The sequence below is a fragment of the Musca vetustissima genome, unplaced genomic scaffold, assembly GCF_032173495.1.
Source record: "Musca vetustissima isolate MV318-11 ecotype Yass unplaced genomic scaffold, APGP_CSIRO_Mvet_v1 utg225409, whole genome shotgun sequence".
Classification (NCBI taxonomy): domain Eukaryota; kingdom Metazoa; phylum Arthropoda; class Insecta; order Diptera; family Muscidae; genus Musca; species Musca vetustissima.
In genome coordinates this window covers 3523-23893 of record NW_026881624.1, presented here as the reverse complement: position 1 = coordinate 23893, position 20371 = coordinate 3523, and the positions used below count along the sequence as shown (strand labels likewise).

Sequence of the window (20371 nt, the reverse complement as noted above, 5' to 3'; positions counted from 1 at the left end):
TTCCTTCAGAAGATAGCGTGATTACAACAGACGGACGGACGGACATGGCTAGATCGTCTTAGAATTTTACCCTGATCAAGAATATATATACTTTATAGGGTCGGAAATGAATATTTCGATGAGTTACAAATTCCGTTTATAACTCATCGAATATACCCTCCATACTATGGTAGAGGGTATAAAAAGCATCGAACAAAGTAATATTTCAAAATAATAATATGTAATAATATATTTTATTGATGTATTTTTATACCCTGCGCCATATATGAAGGGTGTTTAATATGCATAGAATCATTTTCTGAGTCGATTTACGCATGTCCGTCCGTCCATGTATTTTTGTGAACAAAATACAGGTCGCATTTATGATCCGATTTGGAAGAAATTCGGCATAGCTCACTTATTTAGCCCAAGGAAAGAAAACCGATTCATATTTAGATATAGCTCCCGTATATAGTTTGGTCCGATTTTTGGTAAATGGCGCACCAAACTCCCAAATTCTTGTCCGATTGGTACAAAATTTTGAACAACGTATTAAAATAGGTCCATATTGATGTATAGGAAGTTTTGTGTAAATCGGTTCAGATATAGATATAGCTCCTTTATATAGTTTCGTCCGATTTTTGGTAAAGGGCGCACCAAACTCCCAATATTTTTGCGACTAATACAAAAATTTGTACAGCGCACTATCTGAAGTCCATTTTAATGTCCGTGAAGTTTTGGTGAAATCGGTTCACATTAGGTTTAGCTCCCATATATGTATAGTTTCGTCTGATTGTATGTAAATGATGCACCAAACTCCCAAGGATTGTCCGATTGATACAATATTTTGCGCAGCGTATTAACATAGGTTCATATTGATGTATACAAAGTTTTGTGCGATCGGTTCAGATTTAGATATGGCTCCAATATATTTTTTTCGTCCGATTTTATCTAAATGATGCACCAAACACATAATTTTTTCCCCATCGAGCGTACTGAACTAGTCTGTGAAGTTTAGATTTAAATATAGCTCCTATATTTGCACGAAATTTGACACAAAGTACTGGATTAAATCTATAATGATGTGAGTAAAATTTCGTGAAAATCGATTCAGATTAAGATATAGCGCTCATATATATTTTCGTCCGATTTTAGGTAAAGAGTGCACCAAAGTCCCTATATATCTTTTATCTGCACGAAATTTTGCATAGCGTTTCGGGAAAATAGGTTCAGATTTCGATATAGCTCCCATATATATTTTGGTCCGATTTTATGTAAATGGTGCACAAAAGTCCCTATATATCTTTCGATTTGCACGAAATTTGGCACAGAGTACTGAATTGAGTATAGAATGAAGTGTGCTTAGTTTCGTGAAAATCAGTTCAGATTTAGATATAGCTCCCATATATAGTTTTGTCCGATTTTATGTAAATGGTGCACAAAAGTCCCTATATGTCGATCTGCACGAAATTTTACATAGCGTCGTAGTTGTTAGTTGCGTGGGATCTTACGCGGAGTGATAGCACGTCTTACTTATTTGTGGTGCATTTACACACTTATTTATTAATACAAAAAGTGATCCTAAGAACTAATGAATCAAATTTGACTTAATCTGTCTTAGACTAAAGTGTAAAAGAGAGAGAGAGAGAGCGAGAGTGCATCTGCCATAACACATGGAGTGGACACACACATTTCTTTATCTCACATGTTGCAAGCACGCTACACATGCTTATCAGTCTGTAGTGAAGATTACTCCCCAGAAAATGAATATAAAAATATAATATATGCAAAAGCATAGAAATTATAAAAGAAGAATTGTTTAGAATTTAATTTTAAAGAATCTAATACAGCTAGGTGATCGCATCTAGGTACCACCGCCATCTCTCCAACAAGCTTCTAATATCGGCACTTCTACCTTTGTCTGTCGGCTTCATCTTCAAGCCAGGACCATTGGCCATAGTCTTCGTCAGCCATCACCATCTTTCTTGGCACCAAATTCATTCCTCTCCGCAGAACGTCATCTTTATTACGTGGTGCACCATCTAATGTTGAATGCTTATTGCATTTGAATGCTGGATCCAACTTCCTGGCCGCATTTCCACGATTTATATCGACAATCTTCCTGACCAGAACATCCATAACTAGCGGTTTCTGCTTATCACCACTATCACATTTTGTTGTGGGTTCAGCGCCATTTTCCGCCAGCTTCATCTTCCTACCGACAAAACAAGTACCAACTGGCGACGCACAGTTCACAGCAAGTGTACCTGCTCCTTGTTAGCCGGCTTCAACTTCCCAACTGGACATTATTCCATAACTGGTTTCTCCGCACCAGCCACCTCATCGTTGTTTTTCATGGCCAACTCGACTGGAGCTATTTCTTGCCGTTCCTTATTGTCATTCGCAACCATCCAACTGGTTACGTTCGGCCTCTGCTCTTGCCTTCTTCGAAAGTGCCAAGTATTCAGACAGCTTCTTTATCTCTTCTTCCCACGATTTTTCTGCTGCCTGGGCTTTATCTGCAGCTGACACCAATTCACCTTCAAGCTTACGAACTTGATAGTAAAATTCGATGTATGTATCTCTGGCCTCTCTATCACTTGCCTGCTCCCTTTCTTTAAGGCAACCATTGGCGTCTTCCGATTTTTTATTAGAGCAACTTCTAGCTCTTTATTCCTTGCCCGTAACTCCGCCATGTCACGTCTTTTCTCCTCCAATGCTCTTTGAAGGCTGCCCATTTGTTCTTGGACTGGCCTAAAACCTCCTGTCATATTGGATTTTTTCTCCAGCATCTCCATCCACCTATTTCGCACCACCGGATCGCCTTTTACTTCATCTTTCTATTAAGTCATATAGGTTCTGTACCACAGTCGTATCTAGTCGATCGATATTCTCTGCGAACATGTTAATATTATTTAATAGATTGTTTATCTCCAGTTCTAGGGTCGGTGCCGAGGCTCCGCCTAGCTTATCTCATCTGCAGCCGCTATGCTCAGAATCGAAACTTCACTGGCTAAATGTTCCTTTAAGGCAAATTCTTCAGCATCAATTTCCTCCACAATCTGATCTGATCAGGTTCGAAGGACCAATGTTAAACGAGGGATCTTACGAGTATATTTTCCGCGGAGTGATAGCACGTCTTACTTATTCATGGTGCATTTACACACTAATTTATTAATATAAAAGGTGATCCTTAAGAACTAATGATTAAAATATGACTTAACCTATCTTAGACTAATGTTTAAAGGAGAGAGAGTGCATCTGCCATAACACATGGAGTGGACACACACATTTCTTTATCTCACATGTGGCAAGAACGCTACACATGCTTATTAGTCTGTAGTGAAGATTACTCCCCGCAATCTCCTCCAAACATACCACACGTGGCAATAGAAAACTCCAATCTTATTATTGGGTACAAATATTCAAGTGAACTGTAGACAAAAATAGATCCCTGTTTAACTAAATATTCTCGCTTCTACACAAAAGAACCACAGTAAAACATTAACTATATTTATTATTTAAAAACCATGTTCGCTACGTGAACAGTCAGTGTACCTATAGTAGATGACATACAAACTTCGGACCGTCCGGACATAACGCTTTTGCACTTTCTATACTTAGTTGGAACTATCTTACTCGCAGTAATGTTCAATATATGTCCATAGTCTGCATAGTAATTTAAAGAGTATTTTATAACAAAAGTTGCTGTTGTTTGGTATTTCAGATACCCTTGGGAATTTTCTGAGCAGTCTCACTATATGTATTATGGAAAAATATCATTTTGGTAGATAATTTTATATGGGTCCATATTATTAAATTTGGTACACCTCGAAATATTTGGCATAGACTCTTATAATTTTTTTTTATCAAAATAATGTAGTATGTCGATTAGACATCTCCGTCTCACTGTCGCAATCATGAGAGACATCACAATAGAGATTTGAAATGTTTCATATACAGGGCACTGAAAATGAAATTTATCGGCCCTTGATTTTCGTTATTTTTATGATTTTGGACAACAATTTCTTTAAACGAATTGACCCATTGAATAGTTATAGCACGATTTCCAATTATTTGCCTATATTTTTATACCCTACACAACTATGTTGTCAGGGTATTATAGCTTTGTGCAGCCCCAAAAGTTTGTAACGCCGCGAAATATTGGTCCTAAACCCACCTTTAAGTATGCCGATTGTCATATCTCGACTAGCTGAGTCGATCTAGACATGTGTGTCCGTCCGTCCGTCTGTCCATTATAATTTGTAAACACGATACAGGCCACAGTTATGGACCAATCTTCACGAAATTTTGCATGTAGGATGGGTTCTGGCCAATGAAGACCCCTATTGTTTTTAATAAAGATCGGATAATATTTAGGGGATGAAATGGACCAAATAGTAAATTTTTGTCGGTTTTTCTGGTCGCTCCAGAGTCCGCAGTTATGGTGCAAACATCGTGAAATTTTACATGGAGAAGGGGATCGGGCCTAAGAATAAGCATGACTATTTTGATAAAGATCGGTCAATATTTAGCGGGTCAAATGGACCCTGACTTTTGTGTGAAAAATTAAAAAAATTTTATTCTGGGGCGTATATACTTGCTCCTGAAGGACATATCGATGTTGATAGCATGTCCAAGATGAGTTGTTGACCTTCAAATTCATACCAACTATGTGGCTGTATGTACTCCGTGAGTTATACGTAATTAAGTAAATGTTACTATATGCATATTATTACTATTACTCCATTAAGAGGACGGAAATGTCGCGCTGATCGCTTTGAAATTGTACATGAAGTTCCGATTATGGCCAAGGACGATGCTTATAGTTTTCGGTGAAGTTGAGATTTCATTCAGGGGGTGCAATGAACCGAAAACTTTTATTTTGTCAGATTTTCTAGTCGCTCTAGAGGCAATTATTATATTAGAACATTCAAATCAACCAAAACCTAAAATGACCCATTTTTTTATTGTATGGCGTAAAAATTCACTTCAAGAAAAAAACATTTTGGAAAATATGCAAGACTTAGAAATAGGAGTTGTAGATCTATAATCTGTAAAAAGGGTGCAAATATCACGAAATATTGCCCAGGCTCAGAATATAGAATATAGTGTGCTTTTCGTGGTAGTTGTGTAGGGTATCATATGGTCGGCCCCGTCCGACTATACTGCTCCGCTCACTGGTTATGTTTTAGATTCCCATTGGGTAGGAAATCCCTACCAAAAAATACCATTATTATTATTGGAACAAGTTATATTAGGATCTACCCTGTATCCCATATAATGGTAACTTCCATTAGGATCTTATTTTAGCCTTCTTAAAACAGTTCCCACAATTTTCGATATTTTGAGCAAATCGGACGACTTTTAGAACATTTTTTTCAACCTTAGTACCTTGAGATTGGTATTTCGTTTTCTACTGTTTTAATGTGTTATGTAAACTTTTTCCTAAACGTCAATGGTTTAAAATATCAAATAGTCGCAAAAATATTGCCTGAATCCATATACAGAATTTCTGATACTGTTGCTGATGCAATTTGTATATATTATTTTTTATTTTTAACCACAAACAAATTATTAAACATAATTTATAATTTAATTTGCACGCAAATACACACACACACGCATACACTCAATGAATTTACTCCTTCTTAAAATGGTGGACAATGTTCTATGTTTATGTTTGCTGAGGAAATTTTTTATGTGCTGTTTGAACAGCATGTTTACCACAAACTTTTTTTTTCAATATTTGCTTATCCAAATACGTACACACATTTATGTACATACATATATAACAAACCACAATTTTAATAAAAACAATGCATTGGAAAAAGTTTTGGTGTGTGCCATATATATTGTGAGCAAACAAACTTTTTATTGCAGATCAATGACCAATGGAATGGATGTTCGGTTGAATGGATGGTTTGTAAACCAAAAGTACACTTAAGAGTATAGAGGGTGTACAGGACTCTGTGGTTAAATAGCAATAAAGTCAAATACTAATTTTTATTGACATTTTGAACTGTTTATAGATGCTGAACTGACCCTTGAATGTGGTAAAGTGTATGCGATTTACTGGATTAAAAAAATTTAGAAATTATTTATTTCAGGACTTTAATTTTTGTAGAGTTGATACAACATGGATTAAAAATAACATTGAAATAATTTCTTATTTTTCAGGCGAAATTTTAAAATTTATTTCTAATTCTTAAATCCTTCGCATTAACCACAAAACTACAATGAATGAAAGAAAAAAACATCCCTCAATAACTGCCTTAGATAAGCTTAATAAATTGTATCTCCAGGCAACCGAATGACACAATAAGTTCTACGGTTTTGGTTTAATGGTTTGCTGAGCATCTCTAAATGTCTCGCATGAAATAATTGTCGCCTAAAAATGGTGTCCTGATTTTTTTTTCACTCACTTATTCGTTCATCCATCCATTCAATCGGACTGCATTGATTCCAGTGAATAGCAGCAATCAAAGTGTGAAATAGGATTTGAAAGCGGATTGGCTTACAATGGCATTATTCGAATGAAATAAATGAATGAATTGATATGCTCGGTTGCAAATTAAAATGACACCGGCTGAACACAATCGATTTGTCATTATAATTCGTACATATTATATTTACGGATTATTTGAACATATTTTGTGACAATGGCGGTTTTAGATTACAAAAATCGTATTGTTGTCTCAATTAAGTTTATGGAAAATTGATTTTGAATAGTTTAGTGATAGATAATATTTTAAACTTTTTAGAACAAACGTGATTGTCAATCTGCAGGTGTAATTGGTGTACATACACATTGTCAATATGAAAGTAGACAAACATGTTGCATATTTTTATATCGATATAAACATGACCGTATGTTTTATTGCACAAAAGTCAGGTTTATTTTCTAAATGACATCCGGGTTCTTTTATATTTACATATGTACATAAAATGGTGGAGCTCCAGTTTGACCGTAAATAATCATCCCAGGTTTCTGGTCCCCCCTGAAAAAATCCATCCCAATTTAGATATGTTCATGGTCTTAGTCGGATTTTACTGCCAATGTGAGTGTAAATTGTCATGCCGGGATTTTGATGTGTGAACCACACATTTGTAGGAATTTTCGAATAAATTCACCTTTCAATAGAACAATTTACCATTTTGAGTTCTTGGTGGATGAAAAACTTTTTTGCAGAAAATTATTAATAGAAGCCCATACTTTATAAAATGTCATCATATTAAGATCCCGAACTGTTTCGCTATGTTGAATATTCTAGCTGAATATTCCTGGCAGCAATTTAGAATGGAGTACCCCTGTATGAAGGCTTCGACCGGTTTGAAGTATTTTGGACAAACTAATCACGGCATTACGAGTTTTATGTACCCTCCACTGTATACTAAATTTGTCATTCCATTTGGAACGCCTAGAAATGTTCACCTAAGACACCATAAGGTATATATATTCTTAATAAGATAAAAATTCTATATCCGTCTGTCCGGAATCACGAGTTTTGAAATTTGGTTTGGTATTACATACCATATTATGGTACCGACTTCCACCTAATTATACCCTACACATTTGGAACGCCTAGAAATGTTCACCTAAGACCCCATAAGGTATGTATATTCTTAATAAGATAAAAATTCGATATCCGTCTGTCCGGAATCACGAGTTTTGAAATTTGGTTTGGTATTGCATACCTTATTATGGTACCGACTTCCACCTAATTATACCCTACACAACTATGTTGTCAGGGTATTATAGCTTTGTGCAGCCCCAAATGTTTGTAACGCCGCGAAATATTGGTCCTAGACTCACCTCTAAGTATACCGATAGCCATATCTCGACTAGCTGAATCGATCTAGACATGTGTGTCCGTCCGTCCGTCTGTCCATTATAATTTGTAAATACGACCACACAGTTATGGACCAATCTTCACGGAATTTTGCATGTAGAATGGGTTTGGCCCAATGAAGACCCCTATTGTATTTTGTAAAGATCGGTCAATATTTAGGGGATAAAATGGACCAAATACTTATTTTTGTCGGTTTTTCTGGTCGCTCCAGAGTCCGCAATTATGGCCCAAACTTCGCGAATTTTTACATGGAGAAGGGGATCGGGCCAAAGAATAAGCATGCATGTTTTCATAAATATAGATCAATATTAAGCGGGTCAAATGGACCATGACTTTTGTGTGAAAAAGTGACAAAATTTGTATTCTATGGCTTGTATATTTACCCCCGAAGGACATATACCCGAGAAGTTGATAGTATGTCCAAGAGGAGTGGTTGACCTTTAAATTGATATTAATTATATTGTCGTATGTATTCGGATGTGGGTGTTACACGTAAATATTTACAGGTGCTTACGTGTTCACATATTATTTAGTAACCCATTACCACACTGGAGGGCGAAAATGTATCGCTGATCGCATTGAAATGTTCCATGAAGTACCAGTTATGGTCAAGGACAACGCCTATAATTTTCGGTGATGATCGGATAATAATTTTGAGATTAAGTGGACCGAAAACTTACTTTTTTTGGATTTTTTCGAGTCTATCTATAGGCCACAAATATAAAGCGAACATCACAACACAACCCACTCTGAAGGGAATCTGGACAAGTAATTAGAAGGACTGTACTGATTATTAGTAATGTTCGGAAAATATGTCAGTGTATGGAAGAGGTGCTTCTGACATCTACTCGGGCAAGAGAGTGCAACTATCACGAAATATTGCCCAAGCTTGGAATAAACATACACAGAATGTTAATGTTTCGTGGTAGTTGTGTTGGGTATCGTATGGTCGGTCCCGTCCGACTATACTGCTCCGCTCACTGGTTTGGTATTTTGTCTTTGTATTTGGTAAAAAATCTTCTTACTAAAATTATAAATACCTTGATTACCCAAAAAGGGGCGATCCCCATATAATCCCCTTTATATACCCACAGGGTGGTGTTACAGGGTATTATGTCTATGTGTTTGTAACAGGCTTAAGAAATCGAGATAGGCCCGTGGTTCCTTTTGAGAATATACATAGAATTTGTCCATCCGTCTGTCTGTCTGTCCATGTTAAATTGTATCATAACACAGGTCGCGTTTATTATCCGAATTAGATTAAATTTACCCGATTCTATAATAGTTCACCGAAGTTCCAGTTTTTCCCCGATTGAGACAAAATTTTGCACTGCGCATTGAATTAAGAACAGATTGACGTATGTGAAGTTTTATATGAATCGGTTTAGATATAGCTCCGATATATGTTTTCGTCCGATTTTAAGGAAATGGAGCTTCAAAGTCCATTTATTATTGTACATAGCCTATCAAAATGAACCTGTAATGATGTGTGTTTCGTTGAAAGTGGTTCAGATTTAGATATCCCAATATATATTCATCCGATTTTATGTAAAACGTGCACTAAACTCTCCATGTTTGTCTGATTATAGCGAAATTTGGAATACCAAACCGTATTAAGTCTATAATGACAGGTGCGGAGTTTCATTGAAATCGGTACAGATTTGGATATATTCTCGTCTGATTTGATGTAAATCGTGCACGAAGAAGTCTATGTTTGATTTATGCGAAATTTTGCATAGCGTATTCAAGTTTTGAATAGTATGTAATAATGTATGTAATAATGTTTGTTCACATTTACACACAGCTCCCATCTATATATTTTCGTTCTATTTTATATATACGGTGCATCATAGAGCCTATATTAATTGGATTTACACGAAATTTGGTAGAATGTAATGAAATGAGTTTAGAATTATGTGTTTTAAGGTATGTTAAAATCGGTTGAGATTTATATATAACTTATATAACTTTTTTGTAAATGTTGCACCGAAGAGATTTTTTATATAGCTCCCATACGTAATTTTGCTTGATTTTTTTGCAAGTGGTACGCCAAGATTGAGCTATAGATCATTCGTAGAATTTTTCTCCCAAACACTCGAAGATCTGTCTCCTACGCTTGCGCAAGTATCCATGCTTCAGATCCATACAACAGCATGAGTAATATCAGCGTCATGTAGAGTATGAGTTTGATCTGGCGGGAGGTGGTCTTATTTTTGAATAGGTTACTCAGACCATAGTAGCATCTGTTGGCCAACACTATTATTCTACGGATTTCAAAGATGATGTTACTAGTTTTGTTTATGACGGTACCGAGGTATAAAAAATCGTCTACTTGCTTAACTTGGTCTTCTCGCCATTTACTCTCAGTTTCACTATGGAAGACTCCTTCTCAATTCGTTCAAAGGTGGCTGTTAGCGCCCGCAATGTTCGACCCAGTATGTCGATGTCGTTGGCGTAGGCGAATAACATATGCTGTTTGGTGTATAGAGTGCCATTTCTGTTCACATTTACATCTCGTATGAACTTTTCCAGCAGGATGTTAGATCGCACGACAAACCGTCACCTTGTCTGAATCCTCGTTAGTCATTGAAGGGCTCCGAAAGGTCCTTTCCTACTTTAACTGTTGACCTTCTGCCAGTTAATGTTATCCTGAGTCTTTAATTTTGCAGAAATACCGAATGCAGACATGGCTTTAAACACCTCTGAGCGGATAGGGTTTTCGAATGCGGCTTTATAGTCGACGAATAGGTGGAATGTTTCGATGTGTTTTTCGTGGGTCTTTTCCAGGATTTGGAGAAGTGTGAAAATCATGTCTATTGTGGATTTGCCAGGTCTTATGTGGTCCAATAATATCATTGGCCATTGGTTTCAGTCGTTCACACAGCACGCTGGATAGCACTTTAAAAGCGATGGGAAGAAGACTAATTCCTCTATAATTGGCACATATCATATTGTCTCTTTTTTGAGCATGGGACGCAGGATGCTGGGGTTCCAATAGCCAAATTGTACTATCGGCGTTGAATAGTTCGACTGGTAATCCATCGCCAACTGCTGCTTTATTATTCTGCAGCCGATTTGGTGCTATTATGACCTCATCTTGGCTATACCGTCATCTTTGGGGTTCTGGGGTATGTTCTTCACCATTATTTGATACCAGAAATATTTCAATATGCGCCTTCTAGATTCTCAAAACGCTGGTTATAGAATAAAGTGCCTACACCAAAGCCTTCGGTTTGGACCTTTGTTGCTGCATTAAGAAGAGTGCGAACCAAGGTAATGGTCCGTATCGATATTCTCTCCGCGAATCAATGGAACTACTAAATGCCTTCCGTCTATGAAGACATGATCATTTTGAATTCTCGTTGCTTAATTAGGAGAAATCCAGGTGGCCTTGTGTATATCGAGATGCTGCTAACCATCATGTTTTTGCTGCCGCGAAGTCAATCAACCTCACGCCGTTGTTTCTTAATGGAGGCTGAATTTTCCAACGGTGGGGCCAAAAATATTTTCCTTTTAATGTCATTGCTGTTTCTAGGCGATCTTAAAATTTGACTTTGGTCTGTTCCTCTTTGTCTTCCGTCGGAGGATGGGCGCAAATGAGACTGACTTGGAAGAACTTCTCTTTTATACGGATTAAAGCAATTCGTCCATAAATCTAAAGACAAGGTCTTTTATTCTCCTGTTAACCTATGTAAATCAGATGATTACAGTGCGTAATCATCTGATTTATTTACACCTGAACCATTCCATAGCATTTCCTGTAAGGCAATGGTCGGCGATTTAGCAAAGAGCGCGAAAGAAAACAACCACCGATCAGTCTTGTTTGAGCTGTTGATGAAGGCGGTTGTGTAATCGCTTGTTTTCATGATTTTGATCGTAGCAGCTTGCAGATTTGACACCCTATGACAATTTCAGATATCAATATACAGGCATTTCGGATAAACAACTTGTCTGAAGTTCACTATTGCCACCTGCTAATTTTTACGTATTTCAAAAACATTATTGGTGTTTCGAATATTGCTGCAATTTGGCCAATCCAGACGCTACTCAAACAAACATTTATTTGGTTCACTACAACAACATAATTTTAGATTCCGTTTTAAAATTGCACTATTATTTCTGTACTAATATCAATACTTACATATTGATATTGCCTGGCGGCAAATTAAAACATGCCAATAAATATTGATTTTGTGACATTCGATCCAGTAGAAGATATTGGTAATAAAATATCAAAATGAATTGTATTATTTGCAACATGATTTATTTATTGCATTTAAATACGCAATTCAATCAATTCATTGCTGACTGGATGGCTGGCTGGCTTGCAACAAATATGACGTCATTATTTATGCAGCTCTTTTTTTAAAATTTCCAATTGCGTTTTCTGATTTAATTTAAATCAAAATTCAATTGATGGCAGTAGGCAGTGACAAATTATTTTGTAATTTTATTATGTCAATCAGGGATGGACATACATATGTACATGTGGAATGAAAGGAAATTTGTCATATAGTTTAGGCAAAGGCTTAGCGAATATAAATAAATGTTAATAAATTTTCTCCTAGAATTTATAAGCAGTTAATCAGAAACCATAGCCACACAAATTGATAAACATACGATTCTTCTGAAATAATAGCCACAATAAATATAAGACTTAGAACCCTATATGACTTCCTTTGAAATGTCAAATGCCTCCTTATTCAGTGGTATTTATCTTCATCTTTACAACATCTGCCAAAGAATTTATTAGAATATATATTTAATTAATTAATTTAAAAGTGGTGATAAATAAATTTAAATAATTATCCATACGAAAGGTCAATAGAACTAAGTGTACATTTTTTCTTTTTTTTTTAAATTTAAAAAGTAAACGCGACTTATTTCCCTCGTAACACAAATATTCGTATTCGTTCGCTGTTGAATTTATTTTGTGTCTTACGACCAAAAAGGAAAAGTAAATAAAACAGTAATCCAATTTATTCAAAAGTTTTGTCGTTAAAATTGACGTGGTATGCTGTGGTGTTCTTCCCCAAAAACAAAATAAATGGTATAATACTCAAATGGCAGGGAATTTAACAGTGAAACAAAATGGAAGAAATAATGAAGGCAGGCAAAAATTATTAATATTGATCCATGTTACGAGGTAGCCACAATATTTGGTCAGGTATTTTAACGAATTCGTTCTAATTTAATATTTCAGGTTCTCGTAGGGTGTCAAATCTTCATACTAAATATGATCAATATTCGTTAATTTTTTTAGAGAATCCCACATATCGACGCCTCCGAACCATAGTATGCTAAGTCGACTTAGCATGTTTTAAAGTTCTTTACGTTTTTAGATACTACGGTCTTTAATTTATATTATCTGAAATTTTGGTAATAAATTTGAAAAACTCACTTTTCAGACTTAACATACTATGGTTCGGAGGCGTCGATATAATTTTACATTTTGTATTTTCATAGAGTAGAAAATCTTCCTACCAAAAATTATCAAGATTGGCCGAAGTTTCCGGATAACCCCCATATAATGGTACACCGGTATTTTGGGGGTCTGGGCATGCTTTTCTACCAAATTCAATCTAATGTGAATTTTTCAAATTCCTATGGGGTATCAAATCTTCCTACCATAAATTATTATTTCAGTTTACGTTTTGCTATGGTATCCTATACAGCGGTACCATAACATATTCGGTATTTTGAAGACTTAAGGGAACCCCACCCATTCTAGATTTTAATTTTTCAAGATTTTCAATCGGCTGGTATATCAATACTAATGGTTGGTAAGGTTTGTAACTTTGCGCATATTTAATTGAAGATTTAAAAGAGAAGAAAAATAATCTACAAAAAAGTTTTTGTAATTGTTTTGTTGTTGTTTTTTGTAATTAAAGAGAAGTCCTTATTTTTGATGGCGGGCATGATAACTCCTCACTGGAACATCGGAATCCGAAAATTCCAACGGTGTTTGAAAGAGTACATATCTGTCTCTGGTATGAACTAGGATTATTGACTTCGCTCTAAAATTAACAAGATGGTGGACCTTTGAAAAAATATTTTTGGAAAATCGCTGATTTTTTACCAAAAACCAAGTTAAACCTAGTTCATACGATAGCTATACACTCACAGAGAAACGTGTACAAATTTGGAATCGATTGGGTTATTAGTTTTTGAGTTATCGTGCCCCCCATTCGAAAAAGAGAAAAACGCGTTTAAATTTTGAGAAGCCCTTTAGCCGTCACTTAATGCTGACACAATAAATCGGCTATGTCTTCAAGAGTTCTTGAGATTTTCACTTGAAATTTTGTAGGGACATTCATGAATTAGTGTAGATTGGAATCAAATAAAAAAAAAAATTGACCCCGAGAATGGGAGGGGGTCCCCTTAATTCGATTTTTTTATATATTCTGTACTTTTTCGGTATTCGGTACAAGTGTTGCCAAAGCTTTGTTGAGAAACCAGTAAGGAAACCATTACTGATACCCTTCACCACTTTGGGTGTGTTGTACTATATATCCTTACAATTGCATGTCACTGTTCTTTCGAAAGAACATGATCATGTCTTTCTGCAACCTATGAAAAATTTATTTTTATTCCGGCAGATTTAGAGTCGTCTGCGTACCATGGGACAAATTTATGGAAAACGATTTATTTCAAAATTGATCCACTGTTTGTTACGCCGCACTGTTAAAAATTTAATTTCAATCAAGCACCCGTTCGAAATACATATCGATGCTATGGCTGCATATGCACCAAATTCAACAGAACGCAATAACGTCATTCAAGTCTCAATTTGCTACGTTGTGAAAAATTTCGTGTTAATCGTACAAATATTAGGAGTTTGGTGCACAATTTACCTACATGGGAAGAAAGATTATATAGGAGCCATATCTAAATCTGAGCCGATATTCCCGATTTAGCACACATCATTCTAGCCTCAATTCATTACCCTATGCCAAATATGGTGCAAATCGAAGGATATAGGGACTTTGTTGCACCATTTACATAACATTGAACTAATATATATATGGGAGCTATATCTAAATCTGAACCGATTTTCACGAAAGTTAAGACACATCACTCTAGACTTCATTCAGTACTCTATGCCAAATTTTGTGCAAATCCAAGGATACACAGGGACTTTGGTGCACCATTTACATAAAATCGTACGAAAATATATATGGGAGCTATATCTAAATTTGAACCGATTTTCCCAAACTTTATCACTTATCATTATAGACCTAATTCAGTACGCTATGCCAAATTTAGTCCAATTCGATAGATATATAGGGACATCCTTGGTGCAATATTTACCTAAAATCGGACGAAAATATATATGGGAGCTATATCTAAATCTGAACCGATTTTCACGAAACTTAACACACATCACTTCAGACATTATTTAGTTCGCTATGCCAAATTTGGTGTAAATCGAGGGATATACAGGGACTTTGTTGCACTATTTACCTAAAATCGGACGAAAATATATATGGGAGCTATATTTAAATCTGAACCGATTTTCACGAAACTTAACACACATCACTTTAGACATTATTTAGTTCGCTATGTCAAATTTGGTGCAAATCGAAAGATATGTAGGTACTTTAGTGTACCATTTACATTAAATCGGACGAAAATATATATGGGAGCTATATCTAAATCTGATTCCAAATTTCAATAGGGTTCGTCCTTGGGCCAAATAAGTGAGCTATGCCAAAATTCATCCAAATCGGATCATAAATGCGACCTGTACTTTGTTCACAAAAATACATGGACGGACAGACGGACATGCGTAAATCGACTCAGAAAGTTATTCTATGCGTATTCTCAAATAGAACCATGTGCATATCTCGTTTCCTTTTACCTGTTACAAACATATGCACAAAGACATAATACCCTGTACCACAGAGAGGTGAAGGGCATAAAAGTGCTAACATTTTGTGATAAAAGTGCCAAGAAAAAGTTCTACAAAAATAAAGATATCTGTACTTCCAAAAAATCCATTATACCCACCAACACTATACCGAGTTATATTAAATATTGTTTTCGGCACTTCGAAGACCAGAATTCATATTCAGAATAAAATTCTCTGTCAATTTTGGCAAGTGCGTCTGTCAGTATAAATAACGATCGAGTTCGCAATATAGAGGACCGATCTTTGGAATATTTTACATACATTGCTACTACTCTAGGATTTTTGGTATTGAAAATGTGATATATCGATTTGTCCCCCAATATTCGATATTTTGAAACTTTTGGGCACGTATTTCAACCTAATTTGGTGTAATTTGATATTTTGGTTTCTACGTAGGTGTAAAATCTTTCTACTAAAAATATTTAAATTTATATTTTTGATTCTAAGATGGTGTCAAATCTTCTCCCTAAAAAGTACCGGCACACGTTTTGGTATAGCCTCCGTGTAACGGTACGAGTCTATGTTTTGAGAGGTATAACCACATTTTCTCACCAAAGTAACTGTAATTTCAGCCAAAGAAAACGATGTAGGCACATGGTTCCTTTTGAGAATATACATAGAATCACTTTCTGCGTCGATTCTTGCATGTCCGCCCGTCTGTCCATGTTAATTTGTAAACAAAGTACAGGTCGCATTTATTATCCAAAGTGGATGAAATTTGGCATAGCTCATCTATTTGGCCCAAGGGCAAACCACATTGAAATTGGAAAAAATAGGTTCAGATTTAGATATAGGTCCCATATATATTTCGTCCGATTTAATGTTAATGGTGTACCAAAATCCTATATATCTTCCGATTTGCATGAAATTTGGCATAGCATAATGAATTGAGCCTAGAATGATGAATGTAAAATTTCTTGAAAATCGATTCCGATTTGAATGTAGCTCCCATATGCACCAAAGATTCAAAGTTATGTCGATTGACTTTAAATTTTGTACAACGTACTTAAGATAGTATAGCCAAACGTGTGTCAAAGATTTAGATATGCAATGGGTGCCCAATTGATATTTGCTTAAAATCGATTAACATCAGGCATGCTTACCCATATACGCTACCGTAACAAAGGGTCGATTGGTAAACATATTTTCTCTTTCTTTCTCTTTACTATAGACGTTTTTAATGGTGAATTCTCAGTTACGCTCGCACACACTTGCTCTCAATTTAATTTTGCCCAACACTGATTTACATAATTTTGTCCCATTGTAACAACCGAATGAAATAGTTATGGATTGATCTAAAGGCGGGATCACATGATTGCCGCAATGCGCCAATTATTGGTGCATTTTATATGCCAATCGTGTGATTGCACAATTTATTGTCCAATGCGACAATCAAAAATAAATTGTGCTGATTTGCGGCAATCAAATACAACTCTGGTACGACAATCGTGTGAACTGTTAATAGACAACCTTGCGCAAATTTAAAGTTGAAAAATGCGTCAATATTTATTGTTTTCTAGTGCGTCAATCAAAGAAGACAATACGCGTCAATAACCTGATTTTTTTTAAATAATATTTTTTCTTGTGTTTGTACCGTCAACATTTCTTTGTCGTAAGTAAAGTAAAGTTAATTTAAATTGTTGTATTTGCTATAATTATGTTCATATTATGTATTTGCAGCTTTAATATGGAATTCGGTGATTGCATTGTATACGAAAATTCAGCTGAGCTTTAGTTCTTTTCCCCCGATCAGCAACCAGAAACACCTGTGCCGAAAAAAAGAAAAAAACCAAGTGTAATTTGTTCCTGGACCTACACTGCAATACAGGAGCTGATACAAGCTGTGGAACAGCATCCATGTGTTTGGCAGTATTCATCCACCGAGTACAAAGATAGGAATAAACGGGAGCAGGCATGGCGGGAAATTGAAAAAATGTGTACAGGGCACACGGTGGAAGACTGCAAGGCCAAATGGTGCAACATTAAAACGGCCTTTCAAAATGTAAAAAAAAAACTAAAATCAAAATCTGGTCAGGGAGCCGAAAATACCATACCACATTGGCCGCATTGGTCTGCAATGCAATTTTACAACGACCACTCTGTGTCAAAAATGTCAAGTACAGTGTCAACATTAGATTTGGATGACTCTGGAAGTACTTCACAACATGCCGCTGCTGAGATTGTAAAGGTAGACAAAAGTGACATTTTGCAGCGTGCAGTTAAGTGTTTAGATGCGGAGGAAGATAATTGGCACGCGATTGGGATGTATTTGGCATCACAAATGCGAGAAATTGCCAAGAAAAACAAGAAGGCTGCGAACAAACTGCATTTCCAGCTTGTCAAAGTCGTAATGGATGCAGCTTTGGAAGCTGAAGAAGATGATTAAGCCTTGATAAATTTTTTGCGTTATATTTCATTTTTTAAATTGAATTTTTATAGTATGTATATGTAAGTTTTTGTTTTGTTATTTTGTTTGCAATATTGAAGTACCTTCCTAGTCCGTATTTTTTTAGATACTAAAAATGAATTAAATAAAACTAGTAAATTTTCTGATTTTAAATTAAAGTTTAAATTTTATTTGATATATAAAATTATTTATATATTTTTATATTGCCAGCTCAATTCTCCAATAGGAGACATGAAATACTTTTCCATTTCATCCCGAACAGCCTTTGCTTCACTTGTTATATAAGAACTTGGAACATTTACTGTTCCACTCACAGCATCTAGTGGGAAGTCATTTCGCCATGTACCAGGAATTAAAGCACCGTCCTCATCGTAGCGATCAACAAGCAACGACGTTGTATAATTTAAATTTTTTTTTAACAAAAAATTGTGTAATGCACAGCAAGCTAGAGTTGTAGAGGTTGTTTTCTCTGCATTAAGCTTGGAAGGGCGTGAAAAAATTTGAAATCGCTTGACCATTATGCCAAATGCATTTTCTACAACACGTCGTGCTCTCGATAGCCTGTAGTTAAATATTCTCTGCCCTGCAGATAAACTTTTACCAGGATATGGCTTCAGCAAATGTTTCTGCATGCGGAAAGCATCATCCGCAACCAAAACAAATGGAACATTTGCTTGACGACCTGGCAATGGTTTTGGAAGTGGCAAATTTAGCTCATTATTGTTTAAAGCACGTTGAAAAGTACAGTCTCCAAAGACTCCACCATCCGACACACGACCATTACAGCCAACATCAACGTATAAAAAGTTGTATTCGGCATCAACAACTGCCATTAGCACTATACTATGTGTACCTTTATAGTTATAGAAGGTGCTTCCTGAATTAGGTGGTGCTATAATTTGCACATGTTTGCCGTCAACCGCCCCTATGCAGTTCGGGAAGTTCCATAGTTTGTTAAATTTGAAAGCAACGACATTCCATTCTTCCTGCGTGGATGGTATCTACATACATATCAAAAGAAATAATAAGTCAATTAAAAAGCATAAATATGTGTGTATTTAGATTTTTCATACCTTTATGTATGCACCTTTTAACGCTTTATAAATAGCATCACAAACAATTGGTACGAAAAGTGATATGGTATTTGGGGCAACACGGAAGAAGACCGAAAGACTTTTATAACTGTCACCAGATGCAAGAAATCGAAGTGTCACAGCTAAGCGTATTTGTTCGGGAATAGCCTTTCGCATGTTTGTGTCTTGTTTTTTAATATATGGTGACACTAGTTGCAACAATTCGATAAACGTTTCGTCATCCATCCGGATAAAATTTTTAAACAAAAACTTTTGGTTTTCGATTTCCCGGAATTCCATTAATGTTTTGTCATATGCACCATCAGTGCTTCTTTTTGTGAGCCACTCTCTGACCCACGTACTTCTATTTACTTTTTTTTTCTTTTCTTTCCTTTCATTTTTCTCATCGTCAAATGCACACACCATAATTATAGCTGCTGCAATTTTCTTTTTTTTTAAAGAACACATCTTAATAAAACAAATTTTTAAATGCTTTAACATTTTTAATAAACAAACACATAGCAGCTGCTTCTGATATTTGCCGTGTAGTAGAACAATCGTGTGACTGAAGTTGGACAATAATTGTCACTTGATGGTTTTGAGACAATATGCGGCAATCAAATTTATGAAAAGTTGGACAATCATGTGACCGCAGAGAATTTGATTGTGACAATTTATTTATTGTAGTAAAACTTTGGACAATAAAAATTGGTTTAAATTGGCGCATTGCGACAATCATGTGATCCCACCTTAAGTCGGTTCACATTTAAATAAAGGTGACATATTTTAGTTCATCCAATTTCATGTTAATGACCCTTTTGCTAGGATGCATCTTTTTAATATACCCATAGTGGTGAAAGGTATCATGTAGTCGGCCCGTCCGACTTTACTGCTTTCTTTATGTGGTGTACGTTGGAATTGCAATTTTCGAATTTCGAAAAAATGAGTGTTGTGCTGAATTGTGCTAGGTTTGTGCCAAATTGTGCCGTAACTTTTTTTTTCGAAATTCGAAAAACTAAGGAAGATATTCGAAAAAACATTTTTTTTGAAAAAATTTCACAGAATTGCAATTTTCGAATTTCGAAAAAATGAAAGTTGTGCTGAATAAAGCTCAAATTGTGCTCAATTGTGCCGTTCAAATTTTTTC

General features: G+C 35.7%; 1 protein-coding gene across 1 annotated transcript; it reads right to left on the bottom strand.

The window, feature by feature from the left end:
- Positions 1 to 18227: 18227 nt before the first annotated feature.
- Positions 18228 to 19652, bottom strand: LOC133327590 (uncharacterized). The gene is made up of 2 exons (XM_061536105.1): positions 19225 to 19652; positions 18228 to 19152 (listed from the first exon to the last, which is right to left on the bottom strand). The coding sequence occupies exons 1-2, from the start codon at positions 19648 to 19650 to the stop codon at positions 18340 to 18342; spliced, it is 1239 nt and encodes a 412-aa protein (XP_061392089.1). The 5' UTR covers positions 19651 to 19652; the 3' UTR covers positions 18228 to 18339.
- Positions 19653 to 20371: the final 719 nt, after the last annotated feature.